Source organism: Lottia gigantea (genome assembly GCF_000327385.1).
Source record: "Lottia gigantea unplaced genomic scaffold LOTGIsca_45, whole genome shotgun sequence".
Taxonomy (NCBI): domain Eukaryota; kingdom Metazoa; phylum Mollusca; class Gastropoda; family Lottiidae; genus Lottia; species Lottia gigantea.
This window is the reverse complement of record NW_008709577.1, coordinates 515,023-541,643: the sequence shown is the minus strand read 5'-3', so window position 1 is coordinate 541,643 and position 26,621 is coordinate 515,023. Positions and strand designations below refer to the sequence as shown.

The following is a 26,621-nucleotide window of genomic DNA, read 5'->3' as shown; positions in this document are numbered from 1 at the left end:
CTTGTTTAAGGTCGTGTCTTTCTGATCGGGACACACCTGCTAATAAATCAATTATTCTAGGGGTGGTCCTATTATTCTCTTTTCTCCAATCAAATCATTCAGATAGAAAGGGGAGGATCTCCGTAACACTGATTGTCTTTTCAACCCGCCCACTTTTTCTCTTGGGACGTATCAGCTCTATTTGATGCTTGCTTATTATTGAAGAGACAATAACCTCGTAGCACACATGGATGATTCCTTTATGCAATCGGTGAGCTGGGTTTAAGAGGTATTTCAACCTCTGACAGAAACCACTCCAAACAGTTCGATCTTCGTTTTAACCAAGTTCAAATTATTCCAACCTCTCCAGATGGAAACTCAATTGGTCATGAACGGAGTACCCAAATCAACAAGTTTTTCTGTCAAAGACTTATTGGAGTTACCCGAGACCAAACTAAAAGGACACTGTGCGAGTCCAGGACTGGTGACAACTGATAGTAGTGTACCCTACTACGATTCTACTGATAATCCATACACAAGGTGGTTACAGACAAACGACCCACTACAGTATCAAAGTAAGATTATTATTAAATCTTCTAAACTAGAACACATTTCCTGTACTTCACTACTCATATCAATATTTTATCTTTTATTTTATCTTATTTGATATAACAATGATTTGATATCTTGGTGCAGCAAGGTAGAAAGGTTTCAGTCTTTTGTGAATTGGTACCATAGGGTTTGATAATCATGAAAAATGGCAACAGATTTCTTTGGGAAGGTAAGGTTGGCAAATTCTGATAGCAATGATGTTTCACATGTCACCATTGCTGAGGTGATGTTCTTGAAGTTCATCTGATGGAAATGGCGTTGACGATAACTGTTATTGTTTTCTTTTGAGTTTTTTGCCTGAAAAAATGGCCAAAGATCATTTTACGATATACATTCAAATCAGAAAGTTCAATTTTCGCTAAAGATTGGATTAGCTCTTGTAATGTTTCTGTTTGTTTCGGTGTTCTTATGGACAGAAATAGATTTGTTTAAATGGTTTATAAGTAATATTTTTTTTACGAATTTTAATATCCACTCTGCGTTTTATTGTAACTTCTTTATTAGTTCAACGTTTTATTTCCATGTTTTCTGTAACTGCTTTATATTCACAACTGATTTGGTCGTTAGTCACTTGACAAATAATCTTATCAGTAATCTTTCAACTGTTGTTCTGGAAATAAAAACTATATTAAAACCAATTACAACTGACGTTTAGAGGAACTCATATTAAAATTTGTCAAAATCAACGACAAGAAAGTCTTCTGATGCCTGAATCATCCAAAAATATCCTCCATTCATAATGGCTTTTTATCTTAGTTTATATTCGAATTATAAAATCATCATAAAATATTTAGATAAAATAAAATGATATTTATATAGCGTCTGATCGATAGGTTCTTGACAATATTTTTATAAACCCGTTCTCCTCTTTTATTATATTCAAACTCTTCATTTTAAATTTCTATCTATTCACAGTGGTTTTTATTATTAAAATTATTCACCATTCGAATGTTATGTCTGATTTGTAAATAACAAGAAGTTAAATTCAAGATTATACGATTTACATTTTTATATTTCCAAAGAGCATTTTCTAGTTTGAAAATTCTAATATTAATTTTATACCAGTATCTAACTTATAATTTTGAATGTAGATATAAGATACATGATAACAGTATAAATAATTTTTATGTTATATCTGAATTGTTATGCTAAAAAGAGTTTTTGAGGGTTTTACGATCGTTGATTCTATATTTAAAAAACGGTTTTTGACTTTTATGTACAGTCATATAGCCTTCAAATTGTTAATGTTTATTTGAGTGTCCTGAACGAATTTAAATTCATATGTTCTGAATTTAATATCGCGATGTGTAGATTTCAGGTATCTATCATTTCAATATATTTTTTGAATTCCGGATGCGACTCAGTTTGTGAGCATCGATTTTGAGTTCATCCTTGTGATTTCTTTGATAATAAGAAAGTTAACTGGAACTTATATTCCAAATTTAGATTGTAAATTCAAATATTAGATTAACGTTCACGCAATTTCATTATGATTTGAATGTGAATTTATCCTGCATTAATAAATTTAGGACTATACTATAAAAAATAAAGTTTTTCACTGTTTTGATAGTGCTCAATGCAGTAATTTCAGAGCAATATAGAAATAATAAATCTGAATCTGAGGTACTCAAAGTTACAACAAAATTCAAATTCTGTGTTATTTTTTTTAACACTAATTGTCAATGAAATATCTTGTTACATGAAAAAAAAACTAGATCTTCTTAGGCTAATTATTTTTCTAGAATTGTGAAAAATTGATTTCCACTTGCAAATGCCACGTCAAAAGGATACTATGCAATTATCCCACTGCAATTAAAAACAACATTATTTTTATATTTTGATAGGGCAGTTATTTTTATTGAGTTTTCATATTGTGAAAATATTTTGAAATCAAATTATTATTTCAATATGAAAATAGTGAATTGAATATTTTCCCAATCTATTCATTATTTGAATAATAAGAATTTAAAATAAATATTAAATTCTGTTTGGATTTTCTCAAGAAAATTTAACGAGTTGGTACTAAATAATGCCATCCTTGAATAAAAACAAACCATGTATATGCATCAATTTAAATTGAAGATCTCTCCTGCATATATCATTGTTTCGGAATGGATTTAAGTTGTAATTTTATAATCAATTGTATTATTTATGTTTTCTTAGTCGATAATGAGAAATAAAAAAATTTCTTTGAGCTTGTTAAAATATTTAGCGAGTTTAAGTCATTGAGCTGCTTCTTGTAAACTCAATACATTTCAGTCAAGTTTTCCCTTTTGGACAGACAATGCTTCAATCAAAATCATGAGACATACCTTTTTATATGTAAATATAAATAGGAATTTACTAATTATGTATCTTTAAATACTGATTTGGTCTTACTTCGGTTGGGACTTCCGAAAACTCATATTGTGGTCTTGTAGCATTATTTCGACTTTTGTGTCGTAAAGAATTCTGGAGGAAACGTCATACCGCAAATACCGAACAGAAAATTCTTATACTTTCGAATACCTGATTTCTATAAAATGATGCCAAAAATCCGAGTCCGGTGGTATCTTTAAGCTGTCTATTGACTAAAGAGATTGGTAAATATCTGAAGAGGAATCAAGTATCAGGAATCAGGCATTCTTGACATATTGATACCATAATAAACCATTATTATTCTACCTGATACAAGTCTTCTTAATCTGAATCGATTACTTTAATTCAATAATTACTAGTAGTCTTACAACTAGACAAATACCTTCATGTACGATCTTTTCTATTTTCTTTAATGTTGACTCCTTGCAAAATAAATGAGCCCAATCGTAAAAAAAAATGATAAAATAATATCGTTTGCAGCTCGAACGTACAAATTGCGTTTTTTGTTACGAATGTTTCAGCTTTTTAAGAATTATTGTCTTTTTTTTTCTTTTACATCTTCTGGCCATTCTCGCTCATTACAGGTTTATATATTCAAATTATTGTTCGGTCAGCAAATAAATTGTTTTATCTTGGCACTTTTTTAGGAAATATTTAAACAGTGGAAGAATCAACTGAAATTATAATTTATTTACAGACTTAAAAGTAATAAAATTGAACGTAATTATTATAAAATTAGCCCCGAGGTCTCTTAGTTAATGTAAAATAGACAGACAATGATAATAATATTTCATAGTAAATTAATAAGAACCGTGGGTTTACTTTTGGCGTTAACACCGTAACTTATAAAAGATCGCCACTCGAAAACCACTTTTAAAGGTTATAAAAACACACGGCAAATATGATTTAAAGTTATTATAAGACCAAGGTCTCATGTACAACTGATATTCTTTTCAATAATGTATAGTATTTTTTCATAGGAAAGTAGTATGTTGTTTATTTATTAATGTTGGAATATATATATACACACATATAATTATTATACATACATATAGTAAGGCTAAATATTTGATCCACCTTTAGTTGATTTTGATAATATTCAATGAATAGAATTGTAATATTCAAGTATGGAATAATAAAAAAGGTGAAAGTATACACATCGACCATTCAGGCGTGTATTAACTTTAAGAAATCTTCCACTTCACCCCAAATAAGTATTTAGAGTCTTACAATGTTAATCTTATTCAGTCCCATTTATTCAAGAAAAGTATTCTTCTTAATGTGAAGATGAATAGTGTATTGGGTCTAGTGTCCGGTCGTTATTTCTTTACAACCACCTTTTAACTGGAAAATCTTTTATTATGATTATTAACATTGAAAACAGTCTTAGTTAGACTAGGGAAAATATATTTTATCGTTGAATTGAGAGCTCGTTTTATTACTTTTCTTTATGATTGAAATATAATTGTTATAGTTGAGTGAATTATATTTCTATCGTATTTCATATCCGTTTTAGTAGAATATATCAAGTATAAATTAGTAGAGAATAATATATTCTATGTCGAATTATTGCTGTTTCATGTTTTTATGTTTTTAGTTATAGCAATCATATAAAAAGGTATGCTTATAAACATAGATACGTTAATAGGTAAATGTCCGACAAAACGCTGACTTTCATCATTTGTGAATCACTTAGATTTGTTTTGAAATAAATTTCATTATTAGAAGATATTTTCTGAATATTACAAACGATTGTACAGTTTAACATTTGAAAAGTGCAATTTGAAAGGAAAAGTTGTGTAATCCATGCAACCGACATATCTTGTCCATGTTTCTTTTAGCTAAACTTCCATTACGAATAATATTGGATCACATAAAAGGCGACAAATTTAAATATAAAAATTGAAAAAAATCTGTCCAAGAAAAGGAAGACTTTTGTCATCCAAATCCATGAACGTGACTCGTTTTTTCACCATACCATACAATAAAGAACAGTTTATTTGAAAACAATGCATTTCTGTTAAAACTTTACTAAATTGGGTTAACAACGAACACAGGCTTGCAGTACTACCAATTTATCAATTATTCTTGATGTATTTTGACCATGAAATAAATAAAATAACAGCAGATTGCAAATAGGTCAGAAATCAGTGTTATAATAGAGAATGTTTAATGGTAAATAGTTATTGAACCAGTATAGGAATATCAATAAATAGTTAATAAACGGTAAATAATGTGTTATTTGATATCTGTATTTATTATTGATTTTACTGTTTATTAATCAGATTATAGTTGTGTATGTCAACTTTTACTATAAAAATTATTAATAATCGATATCATTTAATTTAGACTTCAAATTAAAGGCTTTTTAAAAATATTTCTGTATGATTATTTGTACTATTATTAGCCATGTGATCTTGGCGAAAAATTGATCCACCAATCTCGATTTCAAAATCACAGAATTATGTCAAAGTGAAAGTTTCAAAATAATTTAGGCCTATGCTGCGCCATGCTTTTAATAATGATTCGCATTCATATAGAATTTTTTTTTAAAACCTACTTGAAGTAAAAATCACAGTAAGACTATGTTGTAACAATTTATACTTTTTGTATTTGCAGGCAGTGGAAGAAATATGTCAGTGATGAATTCCAGACCAATTAGCAGTCCGCAAGATGAGGACAGTTCTAAACATGATAGTTTGAGTCACCCCACCTCCCCAGATGGAAGTATTGACTCCCTCAAGATGGACGATGAGGACATTGATCTGGATGAGAAAGATAAATCAGGAACAGAAGGTACACCAAACGGCGAACAAACAAAAAAGAGTCGAAAAAGACGCGTGTTATTCTCAAAAGCTCAGACATATGAACTTGAACGACGATTTCGACAGCAGAGATATTTGTCTGCCCCTGAACGAGAACATTTAGCTAGTATTATCAGACTGACGCCTGTACAAGTCAAAATCTGGTTCCAAAATCATAGATATAAATTAAAACGTGCGCGACAAGAAAAGGGTTTGACAGATTTGAATCCTTTACCTTCTCCCAGAAGAGTTGCTGTCCCTGTTCTAGTGAAAGATGGTATCCCATGTCAACGTAGTAGTGTCAATTCGTCCCTTATGAAATCTCAGGATCATTTACAAATGCAATCTAATCTGAACGGTATGAACATGCCAATGAACAATGGATTAGGTGTGAACTCTCTAGGAATGAACTCTATGAACGGTTATCCGTCCCATATGGCCAGTGCTGGTGGTGGTATTAGTTCCACGTTATCTAATTCTATGAACATGAATATGAACATGAGCTGTGCGTACAGTATGAGCTCTATGGGATCTATGAACTCTATGAACCTAAATGTACCCAATGTTAATAATATGAATGTGTTGCCTAGTTACAGTCATCCCTTAATGCAGCCTCAAACGAGATGGTGGTAGTAATGTGATTTGTTTTTGTTGTGCCTTAATCTAGTGATTATTTGTTAAATTTGTGAAACAAATTGTGTGCTTGAAACGGGAGCCCGAAACGAGAATTCAAAACATTGACATTCAAATGACCAAATTAGTCATTTTTGTAGTTTATTGTTTAAAGTTAATCGTTTGAACATAGAAACATGCATTTATATGAAACCTAAAACGAGAAAGTTAATATTCATTCTTATCAATCATTGCTTAAGTGAGTTTTGTGAGTATTTAATTGTAAGTTGGTGCAATTATAAAGCCATATTCCATATTAATTTATTAATGACTGCATTTAATTTATAAATTCATTTACATATGTTTGATAAACCTAATTTGTCTATAATTAGCATAATTGCAGCATGTTTCCATTGGTATTTCCAACACTATTTGTAATAGTTCCATTTTAAAAACATAGCTTTGCTCAACTTTACAGCGCATTCATCTTCATCGTTGTTATTCTAATTTTGCTCACGACATTTTTTAAATGATGATGTGTTCACATCAATTTAAATATACTGTTATATTGAACAACTAATTTTCTGTACATTCCATTACCATCATTCATAAAGACGTTGTTTTATTGTCGCATTTTGTTTTCTATAATATTATTATTATGGTTGTAAAATCATTTTACCACTATACGATGTTTTATTTCATTATTGTTTCAAATAAATTGTGTATATTTATTACTTTCAAAAGATTCGTTTCCTTTTTTTTAACCATTTCCGCTCTTTCTAGAAAACAATACTTCTTAATCGATCACAGCTAATTTGTAAAATATTATAGAATTCATAGTAAATTGGTGACGCAAGCAGATTTCTAAGATGGCAATATAATATGTCCCATTACATTTAATGTAATTTGACCAATCGGTTGTAAAAAGATATTTATTGGATTATATAAATTCGCCAATCGAACGCTGACGTTGCATCATTGTAATAGTTTTTGAGGTATGATGGCCTAAATGATAATTAAAGCGTAAGAAGTGTTAGATGTATTCTCGTGGTGTCCTGACCTAAGATGTTACTGATATTGGACAATAGAAAGATATATGATCCAAGATAATAATACTGATTTATAATATCAGTTATTAATCATATTCAATATGGCTCCTAAATACTGAAACCCTATCTAATTATCTACCGTTACCTGTCATCTTATAACTTGATAACTTGACAGCTACGTGGTCTTGTATCAGATTGAATGCATTTTGTCCCATCTCATCATGATATATGTTAATTTATGCAAAGTTATAAATACCCAAAGTCAATATTGGCCTGAAATAAAGACTATAAATGCATATATCTTACATGTCATATTATGCATTTGCGTAAAATTATTAATACATAAGTAAATAAGGTGCAAGATTGATTACAAATCTCATTTCAGTCTTAGCAGTGCTTCTATGTACTCTAGGTAACCCCAACATATTAATTTCTATGATATGAAACTGCAATACAGTTGCCTAAGCTTGTCTGTTAAATCGAGCCAAGTCTACAGATTTTCAAAAATAGCTCGTATTTCTGATGAACAGAAAACGGAACACTTTTACCGTTGCGTCCAACTTGCAAAATGACAGTAGTATATGAGTTTGAGTTTGTCAATAATGATCCACCATGCATCGTTCGACCATTTGCAACACACATACAGCAAGACATTTGACAGATGTTGCAAGCTGATTAATAGGGTCATTTCAATCACCTAGGTCATATATTTCATTTCCACTTCAAAATTCAGAAGATACAGTATTTATAAACGATTCGTAGACCTAAAAAGTGGCGCTTACGTTCTTGAATTGATGGGTTTCTATTTGTTTAACATAACATAAAGATTAGATCTAATGACTGAAATTAAAAAAGTAAAACATTTTCTATTGTTAATAATTAAAGATAATATTAAAATAGTTATAATACTGTCCATGCGGGTGATTTCATGCCGAGTTGAAATTGTTCAAATGTTTACAGTAATACAAAGCTTAAATAATGAGAAAAGGTCTTCTATTGTTACAGATCGAATAGAATACAGATCATTCTGACCACCCGCATTAAACTGTTCATAGTGGTCATCATCATGTATGTTGAATTAACAACGTACCATAGATACTGGATAATAAGTTTCAGTAAAGGTTAACATCTTAAAACATTTTACAAAGGGGTGGATATATGTAGGCATATATATGAAAAAAAGGAGAATCAAAACAAAAGCGTAGAGATGATAAAATCTTTACCAAACCATACTATGTATAAATACATTACTGATACACTCTAAGTAGGGCTTTTTTAAAGTGGTACATCACCATTTAGCCAAATCATAGATCGACCAGCCTTCTGTAAGCCGACTAGGGGAAAAAAGATTTTTTCTTAAAAAGTGCTGGGATCTATATCTAGATATAAGCATTTCAATATATGTTCAGTAACCATATATGTACACCAATATACCTGATAGAGGCGTTGTTATATATTTTGAGAAGGTAGAAACAGGCATTCCAATATATTTCAGTAACCAGTTACAACTATTTCAATATATTTTAATAACCAGTTATTCCAATGTATTCAAAGTAAGCAGTAACAGACATATCAATATCTTCAAAGTAACCAGTTACAGGTATTCCAATATATTCAAAGTAATCAGTTACAGGCATTCCAATACATTTTCAGTTACCAGATACAGGCATTCCAATATATTTTCAGTTACCAGATACAGGCATTACAATATACTTTAAGTTACCAGGTACAGGCATTCCGGTATATTTTCAGTTACCAGCTGATACAGGCATTCCAGTATATTTTCAGTTACAAGATACAGGCATTCCAATATATTTTTAGTTACCAGATACAGGAATTCAATATATTTTAGTTACCAGGTACAGACATTGCAATACAATTTAAGTTACCAGGTACAGGCATTCCAATATATTTTCAGTTACCAGATACAGGCATTCCAATATATTTTCAGTTACAAGATACAGGCATTCCAATATATTTTTAGTTACCAGATACAGGCATTCAGTATATTTTAGTTACCAGGTACAGACATTCCAATATAATTTTAGTTACCAGGTACAGGCATTCCAATATATTTTCAGTTACAAGATACAGGCATTCCAATATATTTTTAGTTGCCAGATACAGGCATTCAGTATATTTTAGTTACCAGGTACAGACATTGCGATATAATTTAAGTTACCAGGTACAGGCATTCCAGTATATTTTCAGTTACCAGATACAGACATTTCAGTATATTTTCAGTTACCAGATAAAGGCAGTACAATATAATTTTAGTTACCAGGTACAGACATTCCAATATATTTTCAGTTACCAGATTAAGGTATTACAATATAATTTAAGTTCCCAGTTACAGGCATTCCAGTATATTTTCATTAATTAGATGCGGGCTGATCGATAAATCCTATAATTCGGATAATGATGGGATGTGTGTAATTTTGGAAATAGTTTCTCATTAAACAATGCTAAAGACACCAGGCTTTCCAAAAAGTTGCGCATACACATCCTTACGAACAACAGCTAGCCCCACAGCCACGTTCTAGTATAAGCGTCCTTCAGAACAAACATCATGAATTTCTGGAGTTCTAAAAGTTCTAAATGCGTACGTTTGTTTGATTTCCATTTATTTCATCTGGAAAATAGGGCTTCAAATGATCTTCCGAAACAAAGATTGACCATTGAATATAGTTGAATTTGAATTTACGAAAAAAAATTTAAGAACATACACAGAATGGATATTGGAAGGATATGGCGAGGTCTTGTATCACAGACTGAAGTTTCCGTTCCATAATAAAGATAAGATAAGCTAACAATACAACAGATTGTTGAGTATTAATATTAATCTATTAAAGGGTTATCATTATTATCATAAAGCTTGATAAATCATCATATTGCTTGTCAGATAAAATATAGCATTAATAATTTTCTTGTCTGTAAACCCATCAAAATATTGCAAGGTAATGGAGTCTGAAGACTGAAAAACTAAATCGAAGTTATAATCGCAGATCAGAAATTACATTCCATGTTCTTTCTTCACAACCCCAACATTACTAGTTAGCAGCAATTTTCAAAATTCGTCAATATTAGCTACTTTTGTGTAGATCATATTAATTACAAAATCGGTGACAAAAATTGGGATTGGTTTACAGGTTGCAAAGCATATATTACAGTCATTGATGAAGGAGCATTTGATATATAGACAGCTTTATTATACCAATGCATGCTGCCCGTGTGAGAATCAAAGAGTTGATTCGCTATGTATTGATCAATGTAGATATTATATATTATAAATTGGATTTAGATTTTGACCAATGTAAATATGAATTATGTGGATTCTGTGGATGTGCTACTAAGATGACAAACACAATCACAGAATGGTATCAGGATTTCGACTAAAGTAAAACAGAATAAACAAGTTTTGGAGTTGGACTCCTTAAAGATTATAGATTGAAAAATGAACTTGTTTTCTATGTTGAAACATTGACCTATTAATTTTTGATGGAAGTAGAAAGGCAGCAGTTAACAATGGCTCTCAATATCAACAGTTACTGACTTTCTGTTAACAAGAATTACCTTGTGGCAATTATTCTCCACCATTAAAACACTGGCTTCTCACTGTGATTAATTCAACACGAGAGAAAATGACTTAATTACATCTCGAAATTAAATAATAAAGTTGTTAAAAGCTTCTGATTTGGACAATCATTTCACAGCTCTTAATATATTAGTTAGAACCAATAGAAGACAAGAAGTTGGAATACGGGTCGATAGCCCAGAAACAAATCTGTCAGTTGGAGATGTGAGATAATTTTCCTCATGGTTAACGCTGGTAAAATAATAATAAGTGACATGTTTATCTAGGCAATATTTGTTATAGCTGTAGATTGATTACTGCTTGATGATAATTTGATGGATGAAGATGACTTGTTCCAGGTGTTGGTGACACACCTCGACCCTTGTTTCTTTCCACCTGATTGCAATAGGTGAAAATAAACAGGTAGATTTTATTACACCATGAAAAGTTATGTTCGATGAAGAGTAATCGCTGTCATTCAATGTTCTCTCATTCAGAAAATTACTGTCGTTTATTACCAGAACCATTTATTTATCTATTTCTAGAGAAAAACGTCATACAAAGTCACCCAATAGGCAGGTTATGGTGATTCTCACTCAAATTCACCCGTAATTTTAAGTTAGAAATCATTGAGAAATTTTCAATGGTCATAATTCTACCAGACTGAATAATGGCCTTCCTGTCGTTTACGACTATCATCATTTACGACAATCAGTATTTGGTCGTATAGCAATGACGGTAGGTAAGGAAAGGTGTTAAAGTTTTATTGCCTTTTCTCATTACCGGATATACGGTTACATTATTGTCACTGACGACCATTGAAAGTGTTTTTATACAATGTTTGGTAATTAATTTCTATAAGAGACAAGGTGTTAAAACCTAATATACCTTACAATTGTTTTCACTCATGTACCGGATACACGACCTCTTGTCAAAGATCATTTAAAACAATTAAACACCGGTGAAAAAACGTAAAACAGGCTGAAAAAAGGTAGAGATTTTGTAAAGTTACAAGATTCTATTCTTCTCTTAATGGCCTCATACACGTGTCAAATAATTACAAACTCTGCTGACATGTGAAGCTTCCATTATTGTCAAGAATTTCAGGTTTTGTTATCGAGGAAATTGCCTCCTTAACGTTATTCGTTTTCAACTAATAAAACCTTCTCGTCATAAGTGCTAGAGTTATTACTTCAAGTTATGTCCAGAACGAATGAAAAAATAACATCATTTTATTGAAGGTGACAGATCAGAAATGATGGTATTTAAATATTGTTACAAATCATTGAATATGCTATTACATCATTCATTACACGTAACATTACTACTATACAATGAATTAAGAAGAATATTCAATTGAATCATCTTCAAGACCGATACACCATTATTCGTTTTTTTTAAACCGATTTGAATAGAAAATTAGTAACTTTTAAGTCTTAAGTATGCCAGCTAATGCTTCATTTCAGCCTTTTTTGCTCTCTCTGAGACCGGCAAACACCTTGCAAATGTCGGAATTGTAGAATAGTCAACATTTATATGGTTATTCGATGTGCTTATTATAAACAATTGTTCAAGCCACATAGCTCATGTAGAAGTGATATTAGGTTCTCTGTGAATTGTTTCAACATACATGGTACATACCATCGAACAAATTGTTCATATTATCATTAGATGATCTTGGAATAACCTTTCGGACAGTCTTGTAACACAAATGAATAACAGAAAATTATTTTGGGAGGATTGGTTTTGATGTTGGAATTTAATTGATTTAGTATTTAAAATATCATTGGAAACCCCATTCATGAAGCAAACACCTCCAGTAAGCATCCCTCTGATAGCTTTGACAATTTTGATTGAGCAAAAGTGAACCGCATAGTTCCATCAAGACGCAAAAAATGAAGCTATCCAAATATAAAACATTTTAAAAACTGAACGGGGAAATCAAAATACTGTTTGGAAGAACCTTAAACCAACTAAATCGCAATTAAAATCATCTTCAAGTAGAGAAGATGTTCTATAATCTCATCAATAACGTTTTAAGTCATTTAGAACCTTTTCTTGTTTGAATGGATTAACGTAGAAGAGAAAAATGGCCACGTTTCGGTTTCTTTATACTGAAGCGAAGCACTCGAGAAAGCCCTCCAGGACGATTTCTCGCAGAAAACAACTAAAAGCAGATTAGATATGAGTGGCTGATTTCTCGATAACTGTTAATTATTAAATCGTTTAGTTTTCTAGCCTACAATTGGCTTTAAATTTAGTAGAGTAGGATTAAGTAAAGTTTAATTAATCAGGTTCCACGTGAAATAGCACCATTTATTTTCCATTAGCAGTCGTAGGTTGATGGCTGGTTCTAATAGCCATTCCTGACAGTATTAAAACCGTTCTGAAATAAAGGTAATGTTGCATTACTTTTCGCTCATTATCTTCAAAACGGTATCAAATACATGTATCTTATCAGCTTGGTTTGATATTTGCGGTGGCAGGAATCAAATCAGAGAGTATCATAACTTGTAAAAGGTTGATTTTGTCCATTCGCTCGACAAAGTTTTGAAATTCATTAAGTTCATTTTCCCAAAAAAGCGATCATTACCCGTTGTACAATTGCTACTGTTTGTGCCAATAACCTTGTTTAATCAAAAAGAGCAGGACAATTCCGTCAATCAAAAATCTCGTCTAAAGAATGGCAAAATCGGGAGTAAAAGTTATTGACTCCTCCATCGGGTGTTTCGAAAAGAGTAAGCATTAATAGTCTGCTTCGCGCACGACACCCCCACTACTATAATGGTCAAAATAACGAAATACAACAAATTCAATTCATGTCTGACCAAACAAATCAGCCAAAATGCAAGCAGATTTAAGCATTGTTTAAGTTTTCTCTTTTGGAGTTTGTCCTAGTAACTACCTAATATATTGTTCCGGGTAGTTAGCGATTTAGTACTTCAACAAGATTAAAACTTTTAATATCGTTAATCCTTCTTATTAACATGTAAAATATATATAAACAGGGCGTGCCGAACAAATCGTTCAGTTGACCTTGAATACTACACTTTAAAAGGATAAAGTAGCCTTGAAAACTCCTGAAAAGGAATGATATAGCTCCTAAAATACTTGTTTAAGGGGATAATGTAAAGATAAGTAGGATTAAAGTTTGGTCAACTGACCGAGGAAAACATGGTATCAGTATACGGTACTTGATCATCATGAGTAGAAACTGGACATCAAACTGACCGCCGAAATCCGATTAAGGTGTATTTTATTCTTTATTTACACCTCCGAACCTCAGAGTCCCAGGGGTATATAGATGCTGTAGGCTTAGGACATTGTTAAATTCCATTCAATAAATATACATGCTTTGAAGGTTCCGGAAGATAATTCAGACGAGGTAGACCATGGACTGTAAGGAAAAATTTGGAAAAGAACGAAGCGATATGCTAACAATAATAATGCTACAAATAGGTATACTACTCCTGGGTTTTGACAATGTAAATTATTTGAAACATTGTGTATAATACAACCCATGAGTAGTATACCACAATATTGTGTTCAGATATTTAATGTTCCTAAATGTCACAGAAATTATAAATAATGTTGAATGACGAGTTAAAATAAGAATTGTGATGGGTGGTTACGAAAGCAGTTCTGTTACGAACTTGAATGTTAAATAACATCCTAAGATAGATTTATCTAAATTGGTAAGGTCAATGACATTGTCTTTATCTGTGTAAAAATATAGAAAAAGAATTTTTTGTAGCCCAAATAGATACAATGATACATATACATTATGTAATAAGAGGTGGTGCTTTCTCTATAATTTATGTCTTCTTCACTCATTACTTACAAAAACGAGCTGAGGATTTTACCAAAAGTTCCAACAGCAGCAGCAACAGCAGCAGAAAGATTTGGCTTTTGAATATATTATATAAATGTATCATCACTATCTTGCGCCTTTAACCACGGTATAATACCAATGCCCTAAAATACCATAAGATTCTGTTAGAGACAATGTAACATACAGTATTTATTTGATTATGCCCCAAACGAAACTGTTACTTTCGTTCAATTTGGAACTTATTACCAGACCACCAAATTTGCCCATTTATGGGCACTATCATCTTGAATACACAGCAAAATATGCAGTCCTCTTTAGTCTAGATAAACATGTGTTGATGTAGGTTTGGCGCGATATTATGTAGTAGATTGGGCTTGTTACAAATTTAATAATTGAATCAACTCATTCATAATTTTCAAGATTTTGTAAAAGAAATATTTTCCACTGTTTTGACTTTTAAGATACTTTGAAAAGTTCAACAAAGTTCGTCTTACGTAGCTTGAAACACCTGCAGTGATTTGAAAAGCGCGTATATCAAAACACATCTTAAATACATACACAGTGAATACAGATTACTCGCTACAGTTCACCTCAATAATTCACAGTAAGTGTTCAAGTGTGAATAACTCTTTAATTCTTTCATCCCGATGACTTATGACGAGTATTCAAATTAAAATTTCAAATTCCATGTTTATCGCTTGAGAAATTTTGAAGAAGTTGGAATAATGTAACTTGTATATTGATGCGAGGAGTTTTTTACCAATTGAATTACCCGGCCTGAAATTTAATGAAATAGATCTTTTGCCCCAACTGTCATTGAAAGTTATAGCAAGCAAAGTTTTCATGGTTGTATTTCTTAAAATGGTCGAAAGCTAACATTGTCTGTCGGACCACAGTTAGTTTAAGTTCACTCTTGAAACAATTTGCAGCTAAGGAATCGATGTCAACCTTTTGCAGTTGTGCCATCTCGGAGCGAATATATGCAATAAGAATCTCATTTCTGGAGATGTTATGTAAAATTCAAGAAGTTATTTTAGCTTAATCATTAAAAATTAAGACAATTAAGGACGTTATATGTTTTCAGTTATGATATGTTTTCGGATGAAAAACAGAAAAAGTAGGCCTATGGAATGAAACGGCTTTGTTCTCCTTTCTGACAAGTCGCGACAAACTATAGTTCCAATCAAGACAATACAAAACACATTTTATCAACATTAAAAAGCAGCAAATTTGTGTAAATTATCTCTTTTAATGGTATTGAATTTGGTGATGAAGTTTGTACTAGTGTTGTTTTGGAATCAATAAAGCTCATTATTAGACCTATTGTATGTGGTATTACTGCGGAGAGAGGTCGTTATTAAACAGGTCTTATCCAAATACAGACGTGAAGCACTTGCTATAAAGAGGGAAATGAAACAACTATTGTCCTGTAATTAATATCGCTTATATTACTAACATGTCATGTCTTCATTCAGTGGGTGGAACTAACTACAGGAGGTTTCGAGATATCGGTGCTTATTCACGCAGAATGACCAAACACCTTGGGCAATGCATTTACGATTAATTTCCGATAAATGTTTGAAATAAAAATGACTGTCATATGTTGCATACAATGTGCACATAAAGCAAATGTATATTGTCTACTAACGGGGTTTTCAATTTCAGATCCAAATCATCTACATATGGATACTAAGCTGGTAACTTCAGAAAATCTCTTCGGGAGCTAAGTGGCATACCATTAGAAACAGCATGTAATTCTACAATGATGGCAAACAGTGCGATTGATTCCAAGGTTAATGTAGCAACTTGTCCTGGATAACCTCAGCCATTATAATGACAAACGTTGAACAAAGCCTTTACGTTCCTGAAAGGTTTTATCATATTTGTCAATAGACCTGTTATGTTATACTGAAAATATATTGTAAAATACTCATTTACAAATTTATTACAACAATCAAAACTCAGTTATTACATGATCATTACGTAAAGTAAGTGTTAAATTTGTTTAATAGAGAACATAGCAGGTCTTTCACAGAAATTAACCGTAATGTGATGATATTGACAACTTTCACTGGGTTAGAACTTCAATAAATTACTAAACAAATACAACTATATTGTTATACAGGTGAAAATCTAATAATATTTAATCAGTTAAATTGATGATGACAATATTAGTCAGAAAATGATACTTTTTCACAATACAAGTTGGATCTGTTGGTCCATAATTGGAACTGCTACTAAGTGTATTGGACGTTTGCTTACTAATCAGGAAGTTGTTGGCAAGTTCGGGGTTTAAAAGCATATATTACAAAAGCGTCAAAGACAGTAACACTCCATTGATGTCCAGTATAAAACAAGGCAGTAAAACATGAACACTACTTTTTAGTCACATTATTTGATGGGTAGATGAATATGGAATTGTTCTCAATAATTTGAACTACCGCAAACATCGAAAACCAACACATTACATCCGTGGCATTTGTCACGGTACAGAATAATGCCTCCAACTTGAATACTTAACCGATAAGAAAATTGGTCACAACCATCCTAATTCCAGACAGGGAAATATCTAAAATAGTAAAATTCAACTTAAACATTGTGTATTCTTGAAGTTGGACCATGTTGAGGATGAGATTCGGCAAATAGGGTTCTATACTTGGCAAGATGGACAAACATCATTTAAGAATACAATTTGAAAAGATTGCATCTATTTATCATCTGATCTTGGGTGGCCATTATCTTCTTTTCAGCCACCACCATTACGTCGTATTACAGGCAAACATTAACATGGCAAAGGAAATGTAGAAATCCACCAACTGTGAATAAATGAATAATATTTTCATATTTTCTACCAATTTTTCAAAAGAAATTGTTAGCCAAAATATCTTTATTGTACCATGACCCAAATTTGTATGAATGTCGTCTTTTACATCTAATGAAGCGAAAATATATATGATTATCATTGAAGGTTGAATGATATAGTTAGGATGTAAAGATAGTATAGAACGAGAGTGTTTGTGAAAAAAATTAAACATACGCATCAAAAAATCTTTGCCCTTTTAAACTCGTAATTTTTTTAAAAGAGGATGTTCCTAACCAGATAATTTATGAACGATCTCTGAAATTCAACATAGCCTACTTATCTTTGATATCTAATGATCTAAATGACAATAATATACTGGCTCTCTTTAACCTTCTGAATGATCATGATGTAGTAACTTTCTTTAACCATTTTTGAAACCATGATCTGAATGACGATAATGTACTGGCTCTTTTAAACCTTTAAAACCATGATCTGAATGATCATGATGTACTAACTCACTTTAACCATTTTTGAAACCATGATCTGAATGATCATGATGTAGTAACTTTCTTTATCCACTTTTGAAACCATGATCTGGATGATCGCAATACTTATCCTCTTTCTATTCAGGACATGTAAAGATAATGTTATAAATATTTTACACGAGGGAATTGAACTCCTATTAATTTTCATTTCATTGCACAATTTTTAAGTACTCGTTTTAGAGCACTTATTTAAGGCCATATTCTTCCACTAGAACCGTTTAGAAGTTATATTGTGAAAACAATAAGTGAAGTCTACGAGGCGTGTTATGTTAACAATCGCCTTTCTCCAATCTGATTAAACTTCTCTCTATGATCAAGTACTGGTATATAGTTGCTTTATTACACTGGAGAGGATTTTATGCAAATGTTAGAAGCTTTAAATGGATTTCATTTCCTACAGCTTTCTTTCGAAACTATTTACTCATTAGCTTAGCTAATTAACATTTAGTAGGCAAAAACACGTTCAAATGCAAGGCACACAGCTTCAATTCAATATGAGACAGTTCAATATAACCAGGTCTGCCTTTAATTGTAATGGCCCAATTAGCTGGTCCAATATCGTTTATAACGCCCGCTCGCGCCATCTACAAATCAATATCTAGTCCGCAATTTTGTCATATCCTTAATTGTGGATAAATAAGTCCTAAGTGTGTTGATGGCGAGTAATGCACTATTTTACTTTCAAGAGGAATTAGAGATATTAAGCAGGGTTTGGAGTGGAATGAAATTCCCAATCACTTGTCACAAGTTAGAGGAAAATAGAGTTTCGAGCTGCCAATCGCCACACGATATTTATTGCCTCATAACCGCCTTGTTTAACTTTCTGAAATTGGTTATAGTTTGTTCACCAATAATGGCTGAACCGGAGAAAAAATTTTCTCCGGGTAGGCTATTATGTTTTCATTTTAGGAAGATTATACTTCATGTCAAGATGATGCCTTATCATGTAGGTCAGATCTATAGGTGAGAACTGTTTCACATCCTCCAAGTTGGTCAAGTATCATTAGAACAACTAGATCAGGCAAAAGAGGCTCGGTTTTTATTTGTATTTCAGTCGACCTGTATCAGCCTGGACCCCAATGAAAATCCTATAACGGATTACCAGCTCAATGGTTCAAAAAATGCGCCAATCTTTGCTTTATTGAATAGCTTGTATGCATACACAATAAAATATCCAGTACGATAGTACGACATTATTACTGTAAAGTACGTTATAATAGTAAAGTTTCAGTGATATCTGTGTTTACGCTCCTGAAAAAAATGGATTGCCCCTTAAAAAAAATCTGATTATTCCATCAATGCAACCAAATACTATACAGAATTGCCCTTCCGGATACATTACATGTTACTCAAGTCTGGTTACGAGCCTGTGTGTACGATGCTTATGAGGTTAGACTTTGTTCCACCATTCGATATGAACTTACAGCAACTATCAGTACGATATTGTTTTATTCCGTTTCTAAAAACATTTGTGGAATTCAGGATGGAAAACATTTATCACTGTACCGGGGTAAATGGTGTATATTATGCAATGGAAAGTGCATTCACAGAAACGGACTATAGTTAGTTTTCAAACCGCAACTAAGTGCTGTAGTTCTTCGAATGAGTTGCTGACTAAATTAAAATTGACAACTGTCTTGCTTTAATATGTTTCAAATTAAATGCCTCGTTTATGTGACAGTGCCGTTCGAAATAACGGAAATAGTGCCATTACAAGACGTGATGGGATACTAAGCTAGCACGTGAGATTAAAGAGAAATTGAGCTGTAAATCTTTCTTTACGCTTTGTATTCCCGCCGTTTTTGTCAGGGTATTATTTTTCAATATTCGTGTACTTTGATCAAGCAATGTGGTGATTAACAATCGATCTAAAATCCTGTCTGAAAGCTGGTAATGACTCTTTAAATCCAATTTACTTTTCAAGGCTTATATATTATTTTTTATTTGTCCATCTAAAATAATCATTTGTTTCAATTTATCGTACAAGTATTATTTACTGTAAATACTCATCACGATTCCTTTTAGGTATATTATGAAGCAGTTAATTTGGAAATAAATAACATTATTTGGTGAAGTCTGTTTCTTGTGAGTTTGTTCTTATGTCTTTAATGGTATTCCTTATGGGAATAATATAGTCCCTTTTTTATTTTCTTACTATACAGGTGTCTTATTGAAAAATAAATCGGTGCAACTATACTGCTATAGGTTTGATGATTGAAATGGACATTTAGATTGTCGCCACCGCTGGTGGGTGAAATTGCAGGTAAAGCAGGAGTCGGATTTTAATCTTGAAAAGTATTGATATATTTGATATTTTCCTCAGTGTTGTATACAAAAAGTAAATATGATAGAGTAAAAAAGAATCCTGTTTTTAAAAAAGAAAAATATTGCTTTTTATGCAATTTCTCGATTGACGTTTTATCAAGGCATTAAAGTGTCAAGAAGTGGGTGATTGATTTTTGAAGTAGAGTTACGAGGTGGGTTTGATTTCTATCAATTATCATTGATCCCTTTAAACAGTTTAACCAAATATCTTTAAGATGTGTTCAAATTAAAGAAAATAAAGAAGCAATAGAAATAGAGGGGTCGAGATTGGGTAATAAATGTAACGTTAGCGGTCCTCATTTGGCCAATTTGACAAAAAGGACAGCGTAACAATTAATGTGAGAGGTTGGCACATCAGGACGTTATAAATTTATATAACAAAGCGAGAAACAATAGAGAAGACAGAAGTATAATACAGATGAAGTAGGCGATTAAGATATTTTGGGAGGATGACAGTGTCAAACTAGCTATGAAAGAAAACAAACGGGTGTCTATCCCATGTTGCACGTGTTTCAAAGATTTCTGGCCGATTGAATTTTTGGATTGGTCTATACAACTAAAGACTTAGACCATATTAACGTGATTTTACGCATCTTGAATTGATAAAAGAATCGCACTCAGAAAAACACTTTTCATATAACTAGTTGAATGGTTATAGTTAATGGGTAACCATCTAAATCTATTCTTTATTTTATCATTTATTTTACTTAGTTGACAATTTTCATCTACTTAAAAACAGAGTGGTTGAAAATTAACTGAGAATGGAACACTTTAAAAAATATCAAAAAGGTCTACGAACCATCTTCAACCAAATGCTTGTGTTTAAAGTTAAAAGGAACATAGAGATTAGAGCCAACACGGATAGTCTTGAAGGTTTAGCAGTTATTTCTCTAAAAGATTCGGAATCTTTGTAGTAACATATCTTAGATAAAATCAGTGTGGCTGCCAATTAGGTTATTTAACTTTTCCGGTTTCAGTTTAAAAGTGCTGCTTGGCAGAAGGCTGGCAATAATACAAGTAAAGAGGGTACTTGCTGGTGGGTTATGACTAATTATTTGGCAATGTTAAACAACAATACATCTATTTGCTGTATTAATGTTCAAAAATTATACCAGTTTGGGTTTTTCAAACCCCGACTTAAAAGTATGTAAAAATGAATATTTCACTTATTGTCACTCTGTTGTAAATGGATATAAGTAACGATATACACAATACATTTCCGCCTATTTTTCTCCATAGAATCTTCTATATTGTATATCAAATGGCAAGAATAATAAGACAGTGCATTGTTATTCTTACCAATACATATTGATTGATTTATAGGATCAGATTTTACACTGATTATATGCTTGAACTGTTTCATTCATACTGTATCTAATTTAGACAAGATAGGGTGAATGTAGGCTTCTAACGACACCAATTTGCACGGGGCAGTGCCCAATTCATTCATTAATACTGTCTAGTTTGTATAGTTCTTAGTAGACAATAACTTATTCATTGTTGTGAGATAGTTTAGCATACTGCATTGGAATCAACTATTTTATATCGCCTAGCTGATATTTCATATATCACTAAATTTGCTTAGCATTTTCATGCGAAATGTTTTATACCACAATTGTACCATTTGGAAAAAGACGTACGTACACAATGTACAGGTAGATAGTAACTAAAAATGCAACTCTCAAAGTGTGTCCAGATTACAAAAAAGTTATAACCTTTGCGTGAGTGTTAATTCCATTGCATCTTTAATATTTATTTGTGATGATTACGGAGAATAAAAATAGTAAAAAAAAATAAAAATTACTGGTCTCTTTCTCAAACCAAGATTCTTCTGGCAAATATGTTACACGGTTAGACCTAGTCTGATCGAAAATGAAACTTATTTTCTCGAAATATCATTGTGACACTTTTTATCACACTGTTTTATATAATTTTGACTGCAGGAAACAGTAAACCATATTGGCATCATATTCTATGCATTCTTTATATTACATGCTAATTGAAATCTATTTAAAAAAAATAAGAAATGTGAATATTAAATGTTAAGAGAGAGAGAATAAATGGAGGGAAGTTTGTATAAGATTACTTCTAGTTGATTGAATCCTTGCACTGACTATGATTTATAGTTACCTTTAACGACAAGAGGTTATGCCCTTTTACCCACATCTGTATAAGAAAAGCTTGACTGCTGTATTTGACTTGGTGGTCCAACTTTTGACACCTGCATCGTTTCAATACAATTGTGGATATTTGTGGTTGGCAGTGTTAAATGTTTTACATAATAATGAGGCAATAAGGTACCCATACAATCCATTTAGTGTGTATTAGAAACTAATTTGCTAAAAAAAAGTTGCAAAGGCTTTCTGGCTCTATTCATTTCTGAAATTTCACCAAATGCTAGTGGTAGTCAGTAAGATAAGATTCAAATACAAATCGCGTTAACAACCCCCGACTGTCACAAGATAGACATTATCAAATTTAAGATAGTAAATAGATGACAAGAATCAAAAATATATTTCTTGTTTTGGGCGGCTTTAGAAACTTTAATAATGTACATTACAATGCTGAAAAGTCACAGGAGATATTAATCCTGGTTGCAAAAAAAGTTCAAAAGATGTTATTATTCCTTTAAATCCGTTCAAATTGAAAATATCGATGAAATAAAATATTCTAATTAATTTATTGAAAAACATCTCCTACTGTGAGGATCGTCCATATTTGTCAATTTGTGAATGGTTTAGAAGTCAGTTAAAAGTTGATTGATGAGAATTTGAAACCAGGTGGAGAATTGAAGACCACAAACTGTAACCACACGATATCAATTCTATTTATTCTTCATGTAAACTTTCAAACACTTGCAAACTCAAAAACGCTTTCATACGTCTCTCGAAAAAAATTCAAGTGTCGTTTCATAAAGTCTTCCGCTCGACTGACTCTGTAGTCATCTCAAATCATGGTGATTATAATTTCACCAGACTTTCTATTTAATCGTGGAAGAATAGAAAAACCTTATTCATGAATTTGTGTGACAACAATCTCAATGTTATGCTGCCGATTCCATAGAAACAAATTGAAGCAAATAGCAGAAGAAAAGGTGAAATAATTTAAACAGATGTTGATGATAAACGTCTTAGTAGAATAGGCGGAGATTTTCTTTTCAATTTATTTGTTTCTTTCGCTTATTTTCTTCTGTGACTAAAGGTGGGCTCGGTCGATTGTCGATTTAAAGCATCTTATCTGATCCGTCGCAGTAGAAGTAACTATTTTGTCGAGAAATTGGCGAACTGCGATCAACTGCATGGTCGCAAATTCCGACCACTCTGGTCGTCGACCCAATGTTTACTATAGAAAAAAGCCAGCGAGTAAATCTGAATCTCTCAGTAAGCAGTCTTTAAAAAAATCCGGTTGGTCCATGAATCTTCATGGCGCAGAGGCGAGATTTTGTCCTTGATTTAGAATTTTGTTTACTTTGCCAACAATTATTAGGAGAATTGGTAGAAGAAAGGGTATACAGGAGCTGAAAAAAATCACAAGATGGGCCTGTATTACCTTGACCATACATTCTATAAATATATATAACCAACTGATATTTTATAACATGTAAGCTTTGATTTACAAGACATGTCATATTTCTAAATAAAATCATCATTTAAAATTTACTGTTTATATCTCTAAGTACTTGACTTAAGTTATAAAATTTCAATTGATGTTGTAAATTTTCAAATTTTATGGTATTAGTAAAATATATTATGATTGTTAAAGAGTTGGATAGTTATCTTAAAACCATCGGCATGAAGAACTGGTAACATAAAATCTAGTAAAATATTGTACTAAGTACATTTTTCTTAAAGCGTGTATAAACTGAGTTGCAAAGACCATCACGACATGCTCCTGAAGGTTTAGCATTCCTTGCTTCACCAGTCACAGTATAAATAGTAGTGGAACTCTTTTCAATAAAGGCTTTGTCCTCAAAGTCTGAAAGATCAAAGAATGTACTTTGAGTCTTTCCATCTTATGTGGATCTTTTGAAAGGCGTGTGGAAACCTGAGTCGCATAGTGTCATCTGGTTTCTGAAATAGGTAGCATACCACTGAAAATGGCGTATCACTACATTTAGGATAAATACATGTAGTGTGTTTGAGTCCTTTAATGTGTTCAAGAGTTTTTAGGTTTGCATCATTGGAGACTTGATTGTAAAAGAATTTAAACGGCCATATATCTCCGACATGCGTGTATCATCGTTTCATGTATTTATTACAAATGATAGATTTCATTAAGTTTATATGAAAACAAGTATGGACTAATTGACTTGTTGATATTATATTTAATGAAATTAAATAACTGCTTCTTTTTAAATGTCCTATACACCATTTGACATTAATATCGGTCATATCTACTTAGAATAGATGTATAAAATTCGACGAAGTATTTGCTATTTAGTGCGAACTATTAATCTTATCTTTAACAAGATTAAAGTATGGTTGACAACTAATTGAGTAATAGACGACTATAGTGGAATATTTTAGTCAACTCATAATTACAATGAACTAAACACCTATAATCCAACTATAATATATTTACCCAGGCATGTTTTACTATAAGCTTAAATCAGTACATAACTTAATCTTATTCTTCCACCGTGAAAGGAGGCATACAACCAGGTGAACCTCTTTTATAAGCCTGTAATAAAATTTGACTGTACTAACTTTTAAAAGGTTTGCATCTTGTTGTGAGTAAATATGTCAAATAGGTGAATCGGAGGGGTGCCTATTGAATTATAGTCGGGTGGCTTTCAGTCCTTACTGAATAAAAGTAAACATATCTAACAATAAACCCACTGAACTGCATGGCCTGGGTAAACACCAGGTTACTCTTTGAATTGTCTCCCTTTAAGCTAAAAGCCATAATAAGGATTGAGGGTTAACTACCTAGGACTAAAAGTGTCAAGATCTTCGTCGACCCTACAAATGTAATTATTACTATTAGCTATTTGTAAAAATGTCTGCTGATGATAAAATAATAGTACAGTGCTTGTAAATATATAATCACAATCATTCTTTACTACTTATACATCTATATTGTACATCTAGACAGCTGTTCTTAAGGACGAGGTGCTTTGAGGGAAGAAGGAATTATCTAGTTTAAGTTTATACATTGAAAGGCCAGAATGTACACATCAATAAGTGTGTCTTATATCAAAAATTAGTTTTAAAATATAGTTTATCTGATTTAAACCGCGTAAAACAATTTATATATCATTTGCATTACTACTATTTAAACATTTAATTATTTCATTAGTCCACATAATATTAATATAGATAAATACAAGTGTTGCGTGGTTGTTGATCGAATTCGGGAATATTACGAAATGGTTCTCTTCTGGATGAAATTGAATTTTAAGGTAGAGACGAAAGCAGTAGGCTATCATTCCAAAACTTTGAAAGATGATCTGCTGTGTATAAATCACGAATCTTATGCAAAAATCAGTTTATTCGTACGTTGTGTATCTCATCATCTTGTCCAGTTGACATATTTATTTTTAAATTGAATTTATTCTATTGAATTTCTACCAATGATACTATTGTTCATTCACGCTTCATCACAGCTGAGTCCAACTCTTTCGTATTATTGTACAATAATAGTCTTAGTTTAGAAATGGTTGAACTATGAAAAGGCGTGGTTGATGATTTATTGAGATCAGAGGGTCAGGATGTATAACAATTACACAATGTCCCAACCCTGATTAAAATACATCCTTATTATACTGACCATTCTTCATCTTTAATTGACCATTATATGATGTGAAATTCAGCAACTGGACTCAAGATGGTCAATTATTCACCACATCAAATTAATTCAATTCTCTCATTATTTCCCCTTTTTACCCTTTTTAGACCAAACTTTCTTTATGGCCAGAAGAGAATATTTAAAGCTCATTTCCGGATCATATATCATATTTTATAACTTTTGACTATTGTTATCATATTTTTATGAAGTCCCTTTATATTTCCTTCATCTTTTGAAGCTTGTAGAGAAGTTTGTAAGATGGCTTTGACAAATGTTAATTTGTTGAAGGTACAGCTTAAGGTCTGACGGATGTATTTGAACCAATTATTTAGGAAAAATCG

The 26,621-nt window shown here is 31.9% G+C and overlaps 1 protein-coding gene across 1 annotated transcript; it reads left to right on the top strand.

The window, feature by feature from the left end:
- Positions 1 to 484: 484 nt before the first annotated feature.
- Positions 485 to 6,041, top strand: LOTGIDRAFT_66418 (hypothetical protein; the record flags this gene model as incomplete). Its single annotated transcript, XM_009060859.1, has 3 exons — positions 485 to 554; positions 5,590 to 5,676; positions 5,737 to 6,041. Coding segments are annotated over 3 exons (462 nt in total), but the record flags the coding sequence as incomplete, so codon positions are not given.
- Between the last annotated feature and the right edge of the window lie 20,580 nt (positions 6,042 to 26,621).